The sequence below is a fragment of the Plectropomus leopardus genome, chromosome 22 (assembly GCF_026936395.1).
Source record: "Plectropomus leopardus strain MGB_pleo_1.0 chromosome 22, ASM2693639v1, whole genome shotgun sequence".
Lineage (NCBI taxonomy): Eukaryota > Metazoa > Chordata > Actinopteri > Perciformes > Serranidae > Plectropomus > Plectropomus leopardus.
Genome location: NC_142197.1, coordinates 12,720,193 through 12,743,060, shown reverse-complemented (window position 1 = coordinate 12,743,060; position 22,868 = coordinate 12,720,193). Strand labels below are relative to the sequence as shown.

The window sequence follows — 22,868 nt, the reverse complement described above, 5'->3', positions numbered from 1 at the left end:
CCCTTTTATGTTTATTGTATAGATGGGACATGTGGTGTGTTTTTTTTTTTGTTGTTGTTGTTTTTTTTTTTGCACTCATGTATGCGGATTTATACAGTTTGTGTATACGTTTCATGTGTGTGTTTGTTTATATCTCTTCCTGGGTTTTGTTAATCCGTTGACAACCTCGAGGGCTTGTGGAGGAGTTTAGACACACAAACACGCGCACACATCACAGTGCATGTGGTATTCTTAGAGTCAGTGTGTGTTTGTGCCAAAGCAACACTGTATACATGTAAACAGAAGGTTGGTTACTTTCACTAAGTGGTTGTTAGGCTGACAGAGCATAAATGTTGACTGCTTAAATATTCAACACACACTTTTAATTGCATGCTTTTACTCTCCTCTCTGTTTGTGACCTAAAAATCTCATTTTTCAATGTAAAACATCCTGTCATGCTCCTGTTACAGAAAATAATTTAAGAAGTTAATGTGGTATAAGCAGCACATCCTGTACAGTAGTAGCCATGTCTGATTCTGACTCTGCCATTTTAGTAAGTCATTGTTTTTTAAAATAAAGGCAAAAATATCAAAAATATATCTAAAGTAACAGAGGTGAAAAAAACATGGATGATCTTAATTTAAGGTGCCCTGTGAGGTTTTCTCTCAAGTTTTTTAGTAGTAGCAGTTTCTTACCAAATAGCTTTGTGTCCTAACAAACATGTTGAGTACAGTTCCCCTTCTCATAAAACATTTGCAGAGTTAATTTTCAAATACTTTTTCAAAATTGTTAACATCCATATTTGTTGGCTTGCCGTCCTTTTCTTCCCTTTCTCTCCTAACGCGTTGCTACCTTTCTCTGCACGGTACCACTTTGCCACCATTTGTCAAACGGTTGATCAGTGTTCCCCGAGGTGCTTGAAATCCTTGAAAGTTTGTGAATTTGAAAGAAGAAATCAAGGCAACAAAGGTTCTGGAAACACACCATAAATAGAAGATTAAATGTGCTGAAATGTATTATTTTGTGCAATAACAGAAATTCAAGTTGGTTTTTGTTTCACTGAACATTAGTAACAACATACGTCTAGTGTCTGCATGTGTATATCCAACAGTTGTTTCATCAGTTGGGTTTCCATCCAAATGCAAAAGAAATTTTATTTTCAAATTTTCAGAAAATCTGCAACAGAATATGTAAATTCATGTGCTTCTCAAGCCCATGCTTTTAAGCAAATATTGGGACTTGGTTCATTGAAATAAAACCACTTCAGAAGATGAGTGGCAGTCCAGCCTGGAGCAATGTAAACCAATGGATGCATAATGACAGAGATCACACCGGACAATGAAAGTACACTTTTGAACAATCAATATTACAGCTGTGCTGGGCACTGTGTGCATACATGAGAGTGTAAAAAGCTTAGCTTGAAGTGCCTTTTGCAATGATGATGCATCATCATTTATTATATATTTTCCCATTGCACCATAGTTATCTTTACCTTTAATTGATACAATAACTTTATGAGATATTTCGTGATTCTATTGAATTTTGTGCATGGAAAAGCGCTTATTATCTCACATGCGATCTGCCGCCACCTCCACAGTTTTCAACCATTCAAGCCTCTCTCTCTTGTTTTAATTGTTGCCTGTGAGCGTCTGTAAAGCCTGCTTCTTCTCATTATCAAAATTTTCAGTGACTAAGGCTGTGCTGTCTTAGGTCTTTCAATTTCAGGAAATTGGGCCTGGAAAGTCCCTGAAAAATTATTGAATGTGATATTGAAAAAGGTGTGGGAACACAGGTTAATAATTGTTGTATAGGGATAAGTATATTCTGCATAGAGTGTATTCATTATTTCCTAATCGAAACAGAAATGGTTGAATAGTTTGTTTTGTCACCTCGGAAGTCTCCAGCATCATGTCTGTAATCTGCGCTGCCTCTTTTACTATACTGCATTAGCCCTCTCTTTTTAAATGAAGAATTAGACCATAGGAAAGTTGACTTTACACAATAGAAATTGTTCTCCACACTTGGTTTAATTTAGCTGAAAACAGCAGATCACTTCAGTTGAGCATCCATATTGTCCGCAGCAGTATACTAGAAAAACAGAGTGCTGCTATGTGATTGGATGCCGATGGCTGTTGATACTCTTTAAAGCGAAACCTGAGAAGTGCTAAAGTTCAGCCCGGGCGTTAATAGTGGAGGCCTCGCTTTAATAGAGTGTAAAGGGATAGTCCTCCTATATTATGTAATAGTTTTATCTGGGGCAGCCCTCGTCCTCTCTCTGGCGCTGGCCTTAACCCTCTGTTAGATCATCAGTTACTGTAACAGTGTCAGGACCTCGCTTTGAGATGTCATTTACACCCTGTGGAATCCAGGGAGACGTGCACACAGAAACGCACACCACATAGCAACACGCAGATGTAGATATATAGCGTTTCTTGGTAATGAACTTGGTAGCATCTGTTCGTATTTTAGTAGGCTCGGCTTAAGTAGGGACTTTAACCATGATCCTCCTGCAGTATGTGGGATGCCACAGAGTTGCTCAGTAGTGCCGTCTCTTTTTTTTGGCATTGTACCAAATTCAGATGTCATGTTAAAAGATTTAATGGTTTGAGTAGTTTGAAATGGATCATATCTATTAACATAGTCTGTGATTTGTTTGTTTGTGAAGTGATAATAGAGAGGCAGATGGGTGTACACTATATTAAGACTGCAACCTTTTACACATAAATACACACACACGCACACAGTCCACACTTAAAAAGTCTCAAGTTCATATATTCTCGGACCTAGCAAGTAGCAACTGCTTCATTTAAACTTGACACACAGGCTGCATAAGCCCAGCATGGCCTCCTCTGCAAAAGGGGTCAAATTCTTAAAAGTTCAAAGACTTTTGGGAACTTTCAAGGCAGGCTGGATAGCTGATATATGACAGCCATTAGTTTCGAATGTCTCATGTTTCAAATAATCGTCGTTGAAGTTCAAAGAACATTACTGCCTAATCAATCACACGAGACACACAAAAAATGGAGTCGTAGCAGTTTTAGTACTCGTTTTTCAAAAATTTTACTGTATTTTTGTTTATTGAGAATAAACGTTTTAGTTTGTTTTATTTAAAAAAAAACGTGATTTTGGAGAAATTCTATTTATTTTTAAAAGCAAAAAAAAAAAAAATATCTTGTTTAGTGATGGAAATTGATAAAATTTGATTTTATCAAACTAGTTCTGCTTATTTATCTGATTCTTTATTGATTCCCCTTTTGAGTTCTGATCAGTTTTTCGTGGGCAAAAAATTGCAGCTGTTTTGATCTCTCTGACTCTGAACAGAAACAAAGTGAATCAGGTGTGCTAAAGCTTCCTAGTTTTAACTGCTCTCTTATCCAAAGAAAAAGGTGATAAACCTACCTGCATGCCGTTAATTTTGTTATAACAGCAGATATTTTTCTTGGTTATGAACATGCTGCTTGATTGGGACGCAGTAGCACTTGCGCCTTGAGTGTCAACTATATGGCATCCCTGGAATTTAAAACCCATGCTGTGGAGAAAGATGTTTTAGCATATTACCAGTGTTTCCACCCGTGAAATGATAACTTTGCAGACACCACAAACCCCATTTTTCTGAGTGAAGTGAAGCCATGATTAGGGCTTCCTTTTTTCAAGTTTCCAGCAGTGTAGACACATGACTTTGACACCATTGTTTTGTGATTTGCAGCTGTCAGAAAAGCACGCCGGCATCGATTAAAGGAATTGATAAGCTCAGAGGCATACAATTACAATTTCAAAACAGTTCTCAATTACACCCGCAAGTTTGCTCTGTTCTTTGTATTTCCTCCAGTACAATGTGGTGTTTATATAGTAAATATAGTGTTGAGCAGACAAGCCGCTTTAGGTGACCATGATGGACGCGCTCGGCCATGGACGTGCTGCAGCATATGAATGGCCATAACCGTGCCCCGTGTATTTTGGTCATTAGTGTCCCATATTCATGGTAAGGAGTCATATTTTCCATACTAAATCTCCTAATTTTCCCTTTCACACTGCTCCAAACCCTCTATTTAAGAGTAATCGGCCTGTAATGTTATAATAAAAATGTAGCAAATAATAAAATGTTTTTTAATGTGACCAATAGTAAACTTTTAACAGTAAAACTTGTATTCTTGTATTTTTCACATTGGATCTCTGTTTCTTGTTTGTGAAACAAAGACATCCATTGTTGGATGCTGATTATTTTAATCAAAACCACAATCGATGAATGGAGCTTTATTAGAGTCCAGGATATTGGAACAGGTTGGATCAGCTGATGCAGGATTTTGTGCATTACGTTGGTTTTAAATTAATAGCCTCACAATGAGAGACTGCTGTGAACTATGGAAGTCTGGCATGTCATCATTTTTACTCATTAGCTCCAAATTTGGGATAATTCCTGGTATAATGTGATCCGTTGTGCACCGCATGCTGTTCTTTTAAGGATTAACACTTTAGAGGGGACGAACTTTATACCAGAAGTTTCACTCATTATCCTCAGATTTCCTCTCATTATCCTTGGATCAAGACGAATGGATCAAGTGGCTGAACTGAAGGCTGTGATTTGGGAGCGAGGGGACGTTTTTTTTTTTTTTTTTAAATGCATCCTGCTTGTGTTCTGGGGGAATCCCGTGAATGGAAAAGAGAGGAGAGGAAAATGAGTAAGGAAAGGAAAGATGGGAGAAGAGATGAGGCGTGACCAGCAGAGCAGAGGGTAACGACCGCACTGGCACATGGTGTGTGTGTGTGTGTGTGTGTGTGTGTGTGTGTGTGTGTGTGTGTGTGTGTGTGTGTGTGTGTGTGTGTGTGTGTGTGCGTGCGCGTGTGTGTTTTGCATGGCTAGGCACAGAGAGACGAGACAATAGGGCACACACAGTGAGTGGCAGGCCGGGATGGCACCAATTGTTAACACACGAGTACACAACATGTGCACTCACACAAACACACATTGAGATCGTTATTGAACCCATCGTGATGAATGGGTTTGTTTGTGGGGCCTGTTACCAATCAGACAAAGAAGAAACATGACCAATATGTCCCTGCTACAGAAGACTGATATCTAATCACAGGTGGTTTCTTTAAAGGGGACCCCTATTATGCTCATTTTTAGGTGCATCCTTGAATTTAGTTTTACATGCATCAATGGTCAAAAAACGCTTAATTTTTCTCATACTGTTTGTGCTAGAGCACCTTTATTCACTGTATGTCTGAAACACTCAATTTTAGGAGTTCTAATAGGGTGGGGAATCACAATTCTTCAATCACATTCAGATATTGCAGTTTTAAACATTTTGCAATATGCTGAATATTGGGATAACATAATGATATATTGCTATGTTTTACCTATTTTCAAATGCAAATTATGTCTCCAAGGGAAAACTCTGTTTTATAGAATAAGATTTTTCAGTTTTTTCATCTCACTTCAAACATGTTTATAGCAACAAAATGTATCTAAACTGAAAAGGCATTTGATAATATTCTAGTAGGCTGTAAAAATATTAATACTTGGTGTCAGCGCATTGATACTATATCACTGCGCAAAATATTGCGATGCTATACTGTATGGATTTCTCCCTCTCCTACTTTCTAATGTGAAAAATCACCAATTAAAACCTAGAAACCAAAATCTTCACAACCTGACATGTTCCAACAGGAATATGATCTGAAACTTCCACAGCAAAGATTACATGTTTCCCTAAAAGCATGTAGCATGTTAGCATGTAGCTACTTGTAGCAGTGTAGGCAACATCAACATAATGTAAATAATTGTAGTAATTTTCCTAAAGGAGATGACCACAAAAGAAATCATTTAGGAGCCAATGTCAGCTTGTCGTGAAAGTAAAAACTATTGGAAACATAGCTTTCAGAACAGTCTAAAGCGTGACGTTCCAACCCAAGGATTACATTTACATAACTTTACCTCACTATTTAAAACTTTGGCCAGGTTTAATATGAGCATTTGAAATTGTAACACTAAACGTATGAAAGAAAATAAGGGAAAGCATAATAGGTCCTCTTAAATAGTTTGACATTTCCATTGCATGTAAAGCCGCACAAAAGTAAACTAAATCCTATAAATAACATTTCTCCAGCAGCCATATCGTTTAAGGACAGGCCCAAGGGAAACCATAGTGCATGTATCTCACCATATTTCCTGCAGAAACAACAGATTTTCAGCCACAAGTAGGTCAGTTTACAACGCACACACATGTAGACGGACACATGGCCCTGGTTACTGCAATATGTAGAGTGGTGAATGATGGGAAACCCAAAACCACCTAAATGGGGGGAAAGAAGGGTGGAGGAGGGGTGGCGGTGACAGATCGACAAAGATGGAGCGACGAGGCTGGTAACAGAAAGACAAAAAAAAAGATAAAATGAACTCGTGGGGAATGTAGGAGGGTGTGAATGAGTTCATTTAAATCTTGGTGTTTCCTTCATTTTGCTGAAATGTCGATTTAAACGATGAGATCAGTCCACGTCAATTTTTCTCCCCCTCTGACTTTTACTGGAACTTATTCATCCTCTTTTCAATCATCCTTATTTATAACAGATGCGCCCCCCCCCCATATGCAGGCTAACCGTAACAAGCTGTGGTAAAGGTCTTGGAGAGGTTTTGGTTGTGTGTCTTTTTGGTGCACGTTTATAAGGTGTGTGTGTGTGTGTGTGTGTGTGTGTGTGTGCTGTAGGGGGTTTGCGGTTCTTTGCAGGAGAGTGTTTCCAGAGTGTGGGGGGTCTGCGAGACGCTTCGGCTACATACTAATGGAACACACCGGGCCTTTTTCATGCTCTTGCAGATATACTAATGCACACACAGCACCCCACCATGTGCCCCCGTCCACCACCACCACTGCAGGTCGGCACTGCATGCAGAAACAAATCAGCTCATTCAGTCGACCGAGAAGGCGTAATGTAATCAAGATTTACAGGTCCTGATTTTTCTCTCCAGTCACAGACCGACATTCTTCGAAAATTTGGGTCAGCACTCAAAGGTTGATCAGAGGAACACCGAAGTGGGTCAGCAAAACATTCTGGAGAAACTGTGATGAAGAGTTTATAGTTCAGTCAGGTTGCCAAAAAGTGTTGCACGATTATTGCAAAAAAAAGTATGCTGCCAATTGTTTGCTGTGTGTTGGAATAATGATTTTCAGTTAAAACTATTAGGTCAGGGATGGTTTTATGGTGGAAAGAAATGCTTGTTGTAGTACAGTATTTCTCTAAACATCCGCAGCCAATCATATTATTACTCTCCCACTCATACTCCTGATTGTATTCTTCATGTACAAAGCTTGTTTTTGGGTGCAGCTGCAGACATCATCTCCAAATGCTTTCAGTAATAAAAGCTTTTCATGAACTCTTTTCATGCTATATTTTGCAAATTTAAACATGAAACAATCAGGATAATAATAAATATAACAAACCTATCAGTATCACTCAAATTAATGATAATCAGTCTTGGAAAATCATCATGAAGAATTACATATTATTGGTGCTGGCACTGCATTTTCATAATTATGTGCCCAAACACTTGTGTTGAAGATTTTTATGTGATTTGAAATGATTACTTCCTGGAAATGTATTCATCTTTTTCTAATTTAAGTTTAATGGTAAAAACAGAACTGCATCCAGTTAAAAGTTCACCACCACTTGTCTCTATCCAAATGCTTTTTACACAAATACATCTTGAAACTGTTAACATTAATTTTGCTGGTACTGCCAACTTCATCAAATACCGTTCTCAACTTTACCACACCACAAACTGTATGAGTTTTTAGCTGCTGCAGTAACGGTCCAATCAACAGCACATTCAGTTGAAGAAGTCTTGCAGTCATTGGCTGTGAGCAAAATCATAGAAACTGTTTTTTTTCTATATCTGGGTACAAAAAGGATCAAATGCAGGTATAGTTTAAAGACGTGCTGTTACTGCGTTATTCCAGTTGGTACCTTAAAGAAATCTAGTACCAATACCAAGTCCTAGACTGTGCAGTAGTTTTTAATCAAAAAATAGTTTTTCTTCAAAGAGCACTATCTTTGATGCGTAATAAAATACAATATCAACTGTACAGAGCCATTGATCTGAGAATGTTGGTTACTGGTTACTTTTGATCAACATACAGCGAGCGGGCAAATGGAGTGGAAAAAAACATATCCATGTATACTACGATCAACAGCAACATTCAGGGAACCTATTAAGCCTAAGCAATGGCTCGCTGTTGCTCTGAAATTAGGTTGGAAGTGTGCAAAGCCTAGCCAAAATAGTGTCAGGGTGAGTGTTTTTGAACAAGCAGTACGTTGCTTAACCTGTTCGCTGATGCCAGTAGCAGGTTAGGACATCTTCATTGGGAAAGTCTGCTCGCTTGTTTGCGTCACGTCCAGTTTGGAAGAGGTGTTATAGATCTAGCGTTAGATTATTGCTGTCCATACAATCAATTGCATGTACCTATTTCAGTGTGTTATTTTGGTGGCTTGAAGACCTGGAGTATTGTTCATGGATGTTTGGTAACATTCAGGTGATCTTCTCCACTCAATGCGTTATCTTTTGCCATACTATTGTGGTTTAATATTTAGGTCTACATGTGATTGACTTGAGCTATTTGCTAAAGGTTTTCCACTTCAAATTTGTTAAAAAAAAACAATGAGCATGCAGCTGAAGTGCACACTGCTACTTCAGCATGAACCACAATAGGGAGAGCTGCTGCAGGTGAAAAAGTTGATCCAGTAATGCCACTGTAGTGATGCCAATTTTAAGTTGGACTGTTTATCAGTTGCATGAAATTATGAGGTTTGGGAAGGGCGTCTCTGTTTCAGTAAAAAATTTATTCTTCAGCTTTCAAATACACAGACACAAGTACATGCATGCTAAATGTCTTGGGAACTTGCAGGTATTTTTCCTGAGAAACAGGAATGGATTTTAGTGGTAAATTCTGACATTTCACATCCTGATATTCAACACCTAACTGGTAGGATCGTAAATTCTAACAGACCCTGCAGCATGTAACAGGAGTTATTCTAATTTTCATTCTTGGCTGCTGAAACAGTGAAAGTTTCAGTGAATTTATGAGCAGCTGTCAGAACAGTTGCTTTTCTTCTCTTATGCATTTGCGTTCCTTATGTAAACACAAATTGCACTTATATAATGGGAAGCCTGAGAAACAGACACAGACAATCATGCAATTATTTATGCTATGTTTAGGCTTCCACCGTCCCCAAGAGAGGTTAGGACAACATCCTGTGAGTTTGGATACCCAGAAACTCCAAAGAACAAACCCAATAGTATTTGTTGTTATAGAGCGGACCACCAGTTTAACACATTGGTGTGTTTATTGTCTGAATTTTCTGGCACTCGCTGTGTTGTTTTCTGTTGCAACCTCCATCCATCTGGTGCTGTGAGTGCCGCTTGCTCGCTTGGGGTGCAACAGACCAGAGAAGCCGAGAGCAGATGATCACTGAGTGTTAAAGCACAGCGGGATGTCCAGACTAGACGAGTTGATCGGAGGGTATCAGCTTTCAGCTTCCCTGCAGGAAGCTGCATAATGCTTTAACACTGCTGATTCTGTTTCTGCCCGCCTGTCTGGCTGCCTGGTCGTGCATGTGGATATACGTATGCCAGTGTGTGTGTTCATGCGTGTCCTCACTTGGCTGTTACAGCACAGAAATAGGGCAGACAGACTTAGAGCTGTCACTTACAGCAGGGATGTATAGGTGGCGTCTTTCAAGTCGTCAGATAGGCAAAAAGGAAGATAGCAAGAACGCAAAGCCGGGCTTAGAGAGTGAGAAATCCTTGTGTAGAAAAGAAGTGTGTGTCAGATAAGAGGCTGCAGATTTGAGTGTGTGTTTCTGTCTTGCTTAGGTGTGTGTGTATGAGAGAAAGAGAGAGAGAGAGGCTTGGATGGAGAGTGAGAGTGTATTTTTGACACAAACTCAAGTCTCATGATGTTTTGAAGCTCAGAGCAGAAAAGAAGGGATGGAGAGAAAGAAAACAACCACTCTCAACAGGAGGACTCATGCGCCATGGATCAGATTAATTTCTTAAATGTCCACGTGCTCACAACAGTTTTGTTTTTTTTGTATACTTTTCTTTTGGATATGCATTTACTGTCTCTTACAAAGCCTCTACTGTATGTGTGAGAGCTCTTTGCTCATTTATACACTAGAATGAAGACGGAAATATTAATAATGGATTAGGAAGCCCCCTTAGACTTACTGTCTGCACAAGACACACACACACACACACACACTCACACTCAAAGTACAGAGAGAGAGAGCAATAATGTTCTGGTGCCCTGAGGGAGGCGTCTAACAGTGATATGGGTGGTCAGGGTCTCTTCTAAGTGCTGCAGGGAAATGGAATGTTGGCTTCCAGTCAGTCAGGTGACCTGCAGCGATCGTCAGGTGACCACTCACAGGGTCACGTGATCATAAGATAAAAAAGAGTGAGACAATGGAGTGATGAAGTAATGAGTCCTCATACGCAGAAGTCCATTAGCGTTTAAGCACCATTTCCCTCGTCTTAGAGTCTATGGGTTTTTTGAATGGGTTTTCGGTAAAATGCCTTAAATAAGGTCCGAAGTTAACAAAGGCTAAAAATATTTAGACATTTTGTTCTGCAACATAAAATACGTCCCCTCAAACCAGATTTTTGAACTTTTAAGGTTTTACTCGGCTTAGAAAATGCAGTTGCTAACAAGTGGCTAAATGGGACTACAGTGTTTGTCGGGGACGTTAGACGTCATCACACCGGACACAGAAACTCATTCAACCCACTTGTCCGCCTTTACAGCTTTACAGAGTCGCACTCGAACTTGTAGATTTATCTGTTTATAATATTTTTCGATCGTGTTTTAACGTGTTTTTACAGTGTTTGTAGTTGTGACGTTTAAGTCGTGCGACCGCGATGTGGTTTTGTGTATCGCCTAACAATACCTTTTTGCTTCTAGCGATTTCAATTACACTTCAAAACACACAAAAGTGGTGTTCATCTGTGAAGATTATCATGCTGAACAAAACGTCTAAGTCTCATAAACTTGTGTTCGTCAGAGAGCTTATTTTTGGCAATAATCTAAAATCCCTCTCAAAAATCCCATTAAGTTTTTGACGAGGGAACCAGTGCGATGCTAACTTCCTGGTTGGCCTACAAAAATACGTCATCCCTTCACCACTCTACAGGAATAAGGGTCGGTTGGTGACGTACATGGATATGTCTGTGTGTCAGTCGCTAATGGGCCATCATCATCAGCGAAGTGCAGTTGCTGCAGGATGAAGGGATAAGCTGTTACGGGCTCTGACACACACACACACACACACACACACACACACACACACAAATTCTACACACATAAATGCACTTAAAAACAGACTGAAGCTTTCAGATTTTCTCTCTCGCTGTATGTGTGTAAGTCATATGATATAGACGAGGCCCCAGGTTATACAATGTGACAATATGAGATCATCACCTCAGAGATTTCCCTAATCTCTGAAGCAGCTCACAAGGTTTCCTAATAGCTTTATAACATTTCAAAAGACTTAGACAAACCATGACCTGGCAGAATCTTCACTGCTGAATTGTTTAGCGGTTGTGGGTCTAGATGTTGATCAAAGTAGGAATATTACCTGATTATCTGAATATCTCTCTTTCAATTGTAGGGCTCCACAATTAATGAAATTAGACTTCTTCTTCTGTGTCTGTACCGCAAAGCAACACAACTAAATGGTTCAAACACGCAAAAAAACACCACATTATACAGTACAGTAAATTCATGAAGATCAAGATGAATAACATAGGTAATGTCAGACATCAGTAACAGCATGTAGCGTGTCATTGTATCCATCCTGCTCCCAAAGACGGACAGAAATAATCAATGCGATTGCACTCCACTTGGCCAGAAATATGTGTCCTATTAACACTTTCATTTATATTTTGTTTCTAAGATATGCATCATGAATAAGGACCAGTTTTAATTTGATTCAAACATTTGTACATTAGCAGAAATGTAGTACAACGTGCAAGTGAAAGCAGTGCTCTGTTGATTTAAAAGAGAAAGTACAATGAAAATATTTTGTCCTTAGAATCAAAGAATAATCATGATGTCAATATTAATCAAAATCATCATTTTGGCCATAATCGGGGGCCCTACTCATTTGTACCACCACACCTCAGAACGCTGAGGTTGTGGTGGCCGTGTTGCTTTAAAAACCATGATGATGCTTAACTGGTGCTCTGTCTCAGATGGTTTGCACTAAATTGCTTGATGCTTTTTACATTCCAAATTCATCTCAAGTACTATAATAAAAAAATATGATCCTGTGAAGAAAAAAAAAATCAGTGTATCTCAGAGATGTCAGAATATTGCTGATTTATTGAATGAAACTGCAAAAACAGTTAAATTGGAAGCAAGGTGCCCATCATTGGACCTCTTTTTAAAACTGGTTGCCATGGTGATGGTCCTGGTAATGATGCCAGGAGTAGGTGTGTAACCTCCAACGTCTGATCTTGCGTCACCTTTAAAAATACTGTTGCTTGTTTAAATGTAATGTAACACTCTCTCCCACTGTGATTTCAGTCTGTTTTGGTTATTATGTCATCTGTACATAAACATCTCCCTACTGCCGCTCTTCTTGTGTTTGTTCACAGACCAATCTTTGTTCACTTTTCTGTAATTTCACCCTCTAACAGGGTCGCAGACTTCATTAAACGTTCTGTATTTGTGTTATATTTCCCTCAATAGACAGCTCTCTGTTTGTTTCAGGTTAATTGAAACATCTTTCATGTTTGTTTTAATCTCTTTTGTTTTCATATCCGGTGCAACCTTTTTGTAACTGCAGGTTATCTTATAAAGACTTTCTTTTTTGCATGGATAACTTAATGAGTTAGAATCTCAGAGGAAGATGCAGCCGCATTTGGGCTGAAATGCTTTGAGTATTGAGGTTTTGTCACCTTTATTTTATCATTGTCAGGCAGCTCTCATTTTGTTTATTTTTGGGGTAGTGATGTGCTGAATGTGTCAGCTATGGTTAGACACAGAGCTTGTGAAGAACCTAGAAATATCAATGTGTAAACATATGCAGACAAAGCAAATACACACATGCTCACTAAAACAGATACACAAGCCGAACATAAAAAAAACTGCTGCCTGCATTAAAATTATATTTTTATCTTTGGGGTTTTTTTCCCTTATATCAAAAGCTACCATGTGAACAAACACACAGGCCGGACACAGTTGAATGCATGACAGCTTTTATGCACATGTTCATATTATAAGTACACACACATGCACACGCACTTTTTTACAAGTCTGACCCGCCCACATTGCCCTTTGCATCTGTGTTTATTGAGGTGTCAGTGGTAGAGCTGGAATGCCCATTAAAGTGTGTGTGTGTGTGTGTGTGTGTGTGTGTGTGTGTGTGTGTGTGTGTGTGTGTGTGTGTGTGTGTGTGTGTGTGTGCGCCTGTGTAGGACGTTTCTGAGAAGCTAGTCGTCCACATGATGGAAGAATGTAGACGGCTTGTTTTGGTGACACTGATAGAGACTCAGTTAGAGCCTGCAGCCAGTATTATTGACCACATACAAATAAAAACAAAACAACGCAAGAAGCTGATATGGATTAAATGTGCATTTCAGGAAAGAATTTGGAGTGATTTTTGGTGGGAAGCCAATGTGGCATCACATCCTTACCCACTCAGAGGGCGGTGGGATCTGCTGGAAAAGCATGTTAAACCTTCCTGGTGAGGCTGCTCACTGGCAGGTGAAAAGAAGTAGCTGGGGACGCTAATCGCTAATCACTGCCTCATTCTCTCATTTCTGATATATGAGACTTTGTGTCAGAGCTCAAGCAATTAGGATTGCCCCAGTCGCTCATCTGGTAGAGCATGTTCACCATGTACTAATGGATGAGTCTTTAGCAGCAGCAGGTCTTCCCCTCCCCCTCAGGAGGCAGAGTGGGTCATACACTAATCAGAAGATCAGCAGTTCGATCTTCTCCAGTCTGCATGTCGAGTTATCCTTAGGCAAAATACTCTACCCAAAATGACTGTTTAAATGTTTAAGCTGAGTAGCAGGTAGGTTTGTGCCGTAGCCTTGGCATCCAGGTTGTGAATGAGTCGTGGCGTGTAAAAGGGCTTTGTGTTTCTTTTACCATCCCTCTTTCTCCTCCCCTCTTTCTTTTCAATCTTTAGCGAGATGATCACAGCTCAAAGATGTTCAGTTTTCTTTCACAGAGAACTCAAGAAACCATAATATGTTCACATGTAAGAAGCTTAAATCAGAGAAATTATTATTATTATATTTTCATTACTCAAATTACGTACCATTGACTCAAACAGCTTAAAAGATTACCAAAACAGTTGGCGATTAATTTAATAGTTGATGACAAAGTGGTTAATATTTGCAGCACTAGGAAATAGTTAATGAGAAATTTTAGACATGGCTTATTTGTTGAGAAGCCTACAAGTCAAGGAATACAGTAAAGTATTGAAAATAACATTTGAAAACATACTCTGGTAGCTCACCAAATTCTACCTCCTGCATAAAATCAGTGTATTTATAAATCGGTTTAATAAACCAGCTTGTCACAAGAACCTTTCAGAAAAAAGAAGTGTGTGGAAAAAAAAGATGATCAAAATCATGGTTGTCTGTGGCCTCTTTGAGCTAAGATGAAAGGACAGTCTACTGTTTTATCCTGATCCTCATCTTTTTGCAGTGCTGTCTTAACGTAATATGACACCATTTTCTGATTGTACCTGGTTTCATATTTCGTCTGCATTTGTATTCTGGCAGCATGTTAAGATGGTGCATCAGTGTTTGTTTTCTAAGCATTTATTTTGCCTCCTCTCTCTCCCTCACTTGTTCATTTCCCTCTGTTGATTAGCTTTCCTCTCCGCTCTCAAACCTTCTTCCAGCTTAATTTGATTGTAATCACACTCGCTGTAATAGTGTTGTACTATTAATGCAACCTGTTATGTTTGGGTAAATGCTTCTTCCTAGTAGATTTCAGATCAGCTGCGTTTCTTAGTTTTTGTGTATGAATGACTAATCTTCCTCTTCTTCCCTGTGTGCAGGATCGCAAGCTGTCCAAGTCAGAGCGCCAGCGCTTCAAAGAGGAGGCCGGGATGTTAAAGGGTCTCCAGCATCCTAACATTGTCCGCTTCTATGACTCCTGGGAGGGACCATGCAAAGGAAAGAAATGTATTGTTCTGGTCACGGAACTCATGACATCTGGCACGCTTAAAACGTGAGTACATGAGAGATGGTATGAATTTTCCAAGATGTTGATTTCGTGACTTTGAGGGAAAAAACAGTATAAAGCTACAAAAGTTGCAGTGTGTTTTCTGTAGTTTCCACCTCTGCTACTTCAGCTATTCTACATAATTTGCACACACATATGAAATGAATGAACAGAAAACTGGATGTGTGGCTGAAGGGTGAGAGCAAGTGTGTCTCAAAACATAACTGATTGGCATGGACAATTGCAATTGCATTATTGAAACAACTACACAGAACTTTTTATGTTTATTTTGGCGGCCCCTGTGGACGAAAGCGGTAATATTTCCATGAGTAGCGCTGCCTTGTGTCATAAAAATCTTGATCTGGCTAGCATGAGCATTTGTTTAGAAGTGAGGGGAAAAAAACAAACTTATTTTATAGTAATTTTTTTTAAAACACAGCTGTTTGCAGGATGCATAAGGGTAGTCTAGCCTCTCAACTTAAAACAAATTTTTGTTGATTGCCTGGTAAATGATGGTGATCATGCTCATAAGCACAAAAAGCTTTTTGGTGTTTTGTTTACATGACAAATGCATTTAACGTCAGCTACATTCAACTAATGTTAACCAAAGTGTTAGCTAAGTTTGTTTTATCCACAAACATATATATATATATATATATATATATATATATATATATATATATATATATATATATATATATAACATTAGTGGAATGATTAATTGATTATTAAATAGTTGGAGATTTATTTTCTTTGATCGGTTAATCAACTAATTGTCGCGGCTCCACTACATAGTAATAGACAGTCTTCTTGATGATGGTCTTGTTTGCTTCTTTAGGTCATATGAAAGCAGCAGCATTGAATTGAGAATGTTTCATAACCAGTTAACAACTCTTTATAGTTGCTTCAAATTAATGTTCTTTCACATGAAACACTTGCAGGGAATATGCACATACACCCGCACACACACTTTTAACAACCTCTTTTCCCCTTGGCCTCTGTAAAGCACTGTCATTAGAGATGATGACTCACCTCTGGGTTTTTGTTGAAATGTAGAAATTACACACACACACACACACACACACACACACGCGCCTGTGTCCTCCTCTAAACTGTCAAGCCAATACGCAGTTTTTCTCTATTTTCAACTTCAAACGGCCTTTCACTGTGGTGTGGTAGGCACATCATGTCCCAGCTGGATTTCAGTGCTGAGTGCAGCTGTTAGAGGGTCAGCCAGTGTGTCTGACTCAATAATGTACAGTATGTGTCTGTGTTATTTACAGTATGTACATTATTGACTGAGTGCCTGTCTATGCACGTATGGGATTTTAATTAAATAGTGGAATGATGACACTGCACTGTGCAGTTGAAATAACAATCAACTCCTAAAATAAGGTGCTTTCATCTGATTTCAGCATCAAATGCACAAAAGGAGTTGGTAAAGCTCAAGAATCACATGGAGACAAACTGTATATCTTTGCAGGTCAATACCAGGGGCGTCTGTCAGTCTCCCCCCTTCCCCAAAATTCACTGTGGAAAATTGATGCATCTGTGGCAGTCATTGTCCACGCCATGAGCGCATGCCAGTCTCTCTGCTGTGCAGAATAGATGTGTGTCTGTGAATGTGATTGTTGAGCTCCTGACACAATAAAAGGCTAAATGTGCGGCGTGTGGTGCACGGCCTGCCCCACGCAGTGCATCGTGGGACATCAGCCCACCTGCCAGCTGCTGCTGCTGCTTCTGCTGCAGATTCCTCTCATTCCTGACGGAGAGACAGACAGGGGTAGAGTCCAAATGAGGCCTGTGGGGGGGGGGGCAGACAGACAGAGAGGTGGATGGATGACCAGACTAATATGCAGTTAGTTTTATGCAGAGTCACAAAGCGAGAGAGACAGGAAGTCAAATATGCTGAGAAGCTGAAAGTGAGACAGTCAGATAAATAGACACATAGACACAGACAAGGAATAACTAGATTTCCAGTTTAAGGGCAGCTAGACTGAGTGACTGACAAACCTTTAAACCACCTGTGACCACAGAATGAGAGTGTTAATCCAGCAGCACAACACTACCAAGGACAGTAGCACCCTCCACTGGAAGACTGAAAAACCTTCATAAATTTGTCAACAAATGCTCACACTCTGCATCCTGAATCTATACAGTGTGTTTTGCACATAACTGTAAAATGTTGAACAAAAAATATCTGTTTTCTGTCACTACTGTGTAAAAAAAGAAAAACAGGAAATATAAATGACAAAAAGAAAGGAGCTAAACCCGAGTTATTTGAATGTTCAGACTTAAATTAATCACCATATTACAAAAACAAATCTTAAGTATGCGTAAATAATAAGTGTGATTATTGGGGAATATTCTATTCCTTCTTTATTATATAAAAAATCGTCTTATGCACTGTATAGTAAGTGTACTGCACAAAAGTTAAAGAATACATTTCTGTGGCACCATGAACAATCTTATCACACTGTACCACCATCAAGCATACATAATATTACAGCTGCAACTGGTGGTTATTTTTATAACTGATTAAAGATAAAGTTGGTAACTTTGATAAACAATAACTTTTTGTCATATTTGCTTTTGCAGAAACATATTTGCAGATTTTTTCATAACATCCGCACAGTAGTACATGAGTCAGATAATCTGTGAAAAAACATCATATTAATCCTCTTTCTCACAAGGAAATCCTGCAAGAATTCACCATAGATGAATAAAAATCAGGAGCCAAGGAGTCTAAAACTCAACTGTCATTCATGTCAATCACTGCCTGTGAACTGCGGTCAAACTGTCAAACAAGGCAGCACTGATCAAATATGAATCATTATTCTGTTACTGTACTGCTCCTTTCTCGCCCCAGATGTCTTTACAAATACATTTTAGTTTTCTGCTGTAAATTGAGAATGTTTATAACCTGGCTCCGAAACAGTCGAGCCATTTTCATCAATTAGTTACAAATTGTAGCTATGATCTCCAAATAATATTGTTTCTGTAAAACGTCAGAAAAATCCCCAGAATCCAAGGTAATAGCTTCATATCTTGTTTAGTCCAGCCAAAGTTCTCATCCACAAAAATATTCAGTTCACAATAATAGAAGAAGATGACTAGCAAATAGTCACATTTGAAAAGCTGGAACCAGAAACTTTTAAAATAATCATTCAAATGACAAGTTTTCATTCAACTAATCAGCACTTTTATCTCCATGTAGTAAATGCGGGAAATAAATTACATGCATGAAAGAAGTGTGCTTTATGCATGCATGTACATATATGCACAGGATCAAGGCTGCAGGGGGATTTGGCTGTCATCCAGATGAAGACTCAGAAAGGAGAAGGACGGCTGTGCGCTGAAGTGGTGGAAAAAGAAAGAGAGATGATGAGAGGGAGGGCTGATAGGAATGGAGGGAGATGGTGAGGATGGAAACACTGACCAGCATGGGTTCAGGGTATTAGTGGCCCCTTATCTGTGTGTGTCCATGGGTGTGTGTGAGTGCATGAATGCCTATCTGTGTACTCTATATGGACTGTCCACAAACTGTATAAGCATATTTAGCACAGTGCAAATATATATCTTATGTATTTATGCGTTGAAAAGAGACTAGGGCTGAGTGGTTATGTGTGGGAGAGATGCTTTGTGCAGTGTCACTCCGGCATTGCATGCCACAGGGTTTAACTTGTCTGTCAACACTGTTCTGACTTCAGAAAGGGAGCAAAAGAAAGCAGAGGAGACAGGCGAGGGAGAGGAGGGCGGGTAGGTAAAGGGAAGGAAGGTACAGAGGGAGGAAGAGGAGAAGAGAACAATGTTTCCTAAGAGACGTGTGAGAAATAAAAGTGAGAGATGGAGCATGATGTAACAGAGGTGGATATGAGGAAGAGGCTTTAGAGGGTTTTAGTAAAAACACTTAAGTTATGCAGATGTGCGTTTTGAGGTGTGTTCATTTAAAAAGTATGCAAAAGATCGTTTCAGCCTGTGATGTGTTCTGCGCCTGAAGGCAAACTCCCTGTGAAAATATGTGAATCCGCCCTGATATTTCGGTCTAATAAATTCCTCAGTGTAACTTCTAAAAACACAGGTAAATGGTGAGCGCTTAAATAAGAGACAAACTCATCATTTAAAGCAAAAAATGCTAAATAGTCCCAAGTCCCAGTTTGTTGTTTCCTGCTTGTCTTTGTCTCATGAGGTAATAAATTGAATCTCTTTGGGTTTTGAGGACAACAACTTGAGCTTTAGGGAATTATAATTGGCATTTTTCATTAGTTTCTGAACAATTTGTAGGCCAAATAATAAGGTAATTACTTGAGAAAACCATCTGCAGCTTAGTTGATAATGAAAATCATCATTAGTTGCAGTTCTAGTGTGGTCTTACTCCATTGTTGGTTGAGTTAGTGCTATTGTTCACAGTTAACAGTACCGGGTGTGAATGGGTAGCATAGTTGATAAACCTGATGCAACTAGAGTTCATCCTTGAACGAAGACAAAAGAGAAACACTTCCTGTTGTTTATTTTGTTGCCACCAACCAGCAGAGATGCTGTCTGCCGACCTGATTGTCATTTAATTGACTCTGTGTTGGAAGATGGTGCTGGAGAGACTCATTGAAATGAGGGTTAAAGACTAACAAAAGAAATGCGAAAGAGATACGTGAAGAGTCTTTGGTGAAACGACCCCATCATGATGGAGTTATTTTATCATGGTACGCCATATGCTGTATGGTAATATTGCCACTATGGAGTTTACATATCCTGACCAGTTTGGACAGTATGTGATCAGAGTGGAAGTGGGCGCTATTGATCAATCTAGATTGGGTTGGAGATGTCGGCCATAGAGATGTCTGCCTTCTCTCCAATATCATGAAGCTAGATAGCACTTAGCTTGTTGTGCTCAAAACAAAAAAGCAATGTCTCTCTCCAGAAACCATGACCTGGTTCCTCAAGATAATCTATAGACCTTGTCGTTAGCTCTGTCATGTAGGAACTATTTTCTCTCTACTGAAGTACATTCACCAGCTGTGCCACCGTGCATAAGGAAGCGTGCATCTACTGCTAGCTCACCATGAGCTAGCTAATGCGACAGCTCAGGCGAGGAGGATGCCAGTAATGTTGACATCTTGTGTCATCATGAGCCGAGCCTCTTCTTTCCTTGCAGGGTGATGCGGTTCATGACTGTAGTTCACTAGAAAGAAAATAGTTCCTTCATGAAACTAATTACAACAAGGTCAAGGTCATCTTGAGTAACCAGGTCATGATTTCTGGAAAGAGACATTAGGGTTGAGTTTTTCAAAGTTATTGTTATTGGGGTCAACCAATTTTGGCTTTTCAAGGCCGATACCAATTCTGATTATTAGTAGTTAATGAGACCGATAACCGATATTTGTAATTGATATGAATTTACTATAAAAATGAAAATCTTTCTGTCAATAATTTGAATTTTGAATAAAACAAACTTCAACACAAAACTTTGTTTAAATGCCTTTAGCAAATGTGAAGTCATGTGAAAATTTAAATAAAAACGAATAATTAAAAATATCTCGCTGAGGTTTCACAAAGTAAAATTCCCTTCCATGCTGACACTTTTTAATTCATTAATTTTATGAGCGATCGTTATAGAAACGCTGATAATCTGCAAAATGCCAAATATTGGCCAGGCCGATAATCTGTCAACCCCTAATATTTATTTCTTTATTTATTTTGGTGCTTTGAGCACCACAAGCTGAGGGAAAATATATGTCCTTTTGATTTTGGGGTGAACTTCCCCTTTAATTGACATACCACTGGCTAATGAGTGTAGTCTACTCTGTTAAAGACACTGGGTATATTACAATGACACTGCAGCTTCTCCCAGCAGTGTGCACCTGGGGTCGGAGCAGAGTTGTCTGAACGGCTCCTTGTCTGTTGAGACAGATTTGCAGGGTCACTGGGTGGTTCAGGCAGCTGCCAGTAATTCACCAGGACCACGGGAAGATTCAGTTTAAGCCAAGCTCCTACATTGAATTAAATGCAGTAAAATCAAGGACCAATTAACTTTGAACTCAAGGAACCAAAGTGCTTCACATAATAACAACAATTAGCTCAAATAAAATTGTTCTGCCTGCTGTGGTGCAGTGAAATGAGCACATACCAAAAAGTCAAAAAAGAGGATGATTTGTGGAACAGTTGATCTGTGAATCCTCCTCATTGTCTGGGTGATCAGAGGATGACTAACTCTGCTTCCTCTGTCTGTTCTTCGCTCGTTACTTGAATTTAGCTAATGAGCCGAGGAGAGAAACGCAGACAAGCTTTTAGGCGCAAATTGGAAACACTTTGCCTTGAATTCAAACGTTGATGTTTACTTCCATATTTAAGAGTGACAGTCAGTTGAATTTTTAATGAGTTCTCAAAATTTTTAATAAAGCCTTTTCATCATATCAATTTAAAATGTAATTAAACTGCACTTCATAAGAAGTGTATTTAAGTATACTAACTATAGGTGCACTTTAATCCTTTGAAACCTCAGAAATTGGTTTGATTTTATTCAAAAACATGGGGAGAAGCCAACAAGTGACTCACTGTACTACACATGGCATAAAAGAAGCAAACAAACAAGAAAATGACCTAAAATTTGCTGAAAATAAATATATGTATGTATATTTTTAAAAATATAAAATCATCATAATAATAAACACTGTTTTCTGGACATTTTCCCTTTTTTGGATAATTTTCTAATAATTCTTGAAAAAAATGTTTATGTTCTTTCACTGGTAGAGTGAAAGATGAATCTGGAAGTGCTGCAGAAAACTGAAATACACTTCTCAGTAAAATTCCTGTCCTAGCCTCGCTGTAATCCTGCGGGGTTTCCTCCAGTTTCCTCTCACATTCCAAAGGTGGACTGGAGACTCCAGATCACCCACAGGTGTGGATCTGTCTTAGCTCTGCAATGGCCTGGCGAGCTGTCAAAAGGTGCCTCTCTGCTTTCCACACGGGGTGAGATAGATTCCAGACTCTTAAAACTCTGGACAGTGAAGTGGGTAAAGATAATGGACGCTTGCCACTTGCCATTAAAAAGCCTGTGATGATGTGCATGGCTACTGTTGTTTCAGTAGAAGTTGCTAAAATGTAACATTTGGAGGAGGTTGTGATAGGATGTAATTGCTTTATGTGGTGTAGAACTGCCTTTTTATAACTGTCTTTATGACTGAATCCAGATGTTCAGCCTCCAGACTTACGGACAGTCTTATGTACTGTGATGTGTTTTCTGTCATCATGTAAAGTCTGCGAGGGCAGAAGCTGCATGCCGCTAATAGACAGTCCTTCTGTCTGTTTCAGGTGTTGCCATGGCAACGTTTGAGCGATAACTACAGTCTGCAGACAAAGTTTGCAAGTCTGAAAGTGCTGCCAGCAGGGGATGTATCCACCGATTGCAAAAAGAAGTCTGATTGTAAATTACCCAGCTTTTCACTTGATTAATTACCTCAGAAGAGGATTGCCACAGTGAGAAAAATTTTCCTGACAGTAAATAAACTCATGACAACTTTAGTGTTTGATTAAATCATGTATTTTAGACAAAAAAAATGTCAGTGACACTCAATTTCTTTAGAGCGCTGTATGCATAAAAAATTAGTGTAAAATCATTTTTGACATTTTTAACAGCAGATCAGTTTAAAACAT

At 39.1% G+C, this 22,868-nt stretch overlaps 1 protein-coding gene across 15 annotated transcripts in view; it reads left to right on the top strand.

The window, feature by feature from the left end:
- Window positions 1-22,868, top strand: part of wnk1b (WNK lysine deficient protein kinase 1b) — a 116,649-nt gene that overhangs the window by 38,572 nt on the left and 55,209 nt on the right. For all 15 annotated transcript variants that reach the window (XM_088072890.1, XM_088072889.1, XM_088072879.1 and 12 more), the window contains exon 3: window positions 15,052-15,224. In XM_088072890.1, the coding sequence (XP_087929016.1) occupies window positions 15,052-15,224 (173 nt within the window). The remainder of the gene's footprint in view (window positions 1-15,051; window positions 15,225-22,868) is intronic.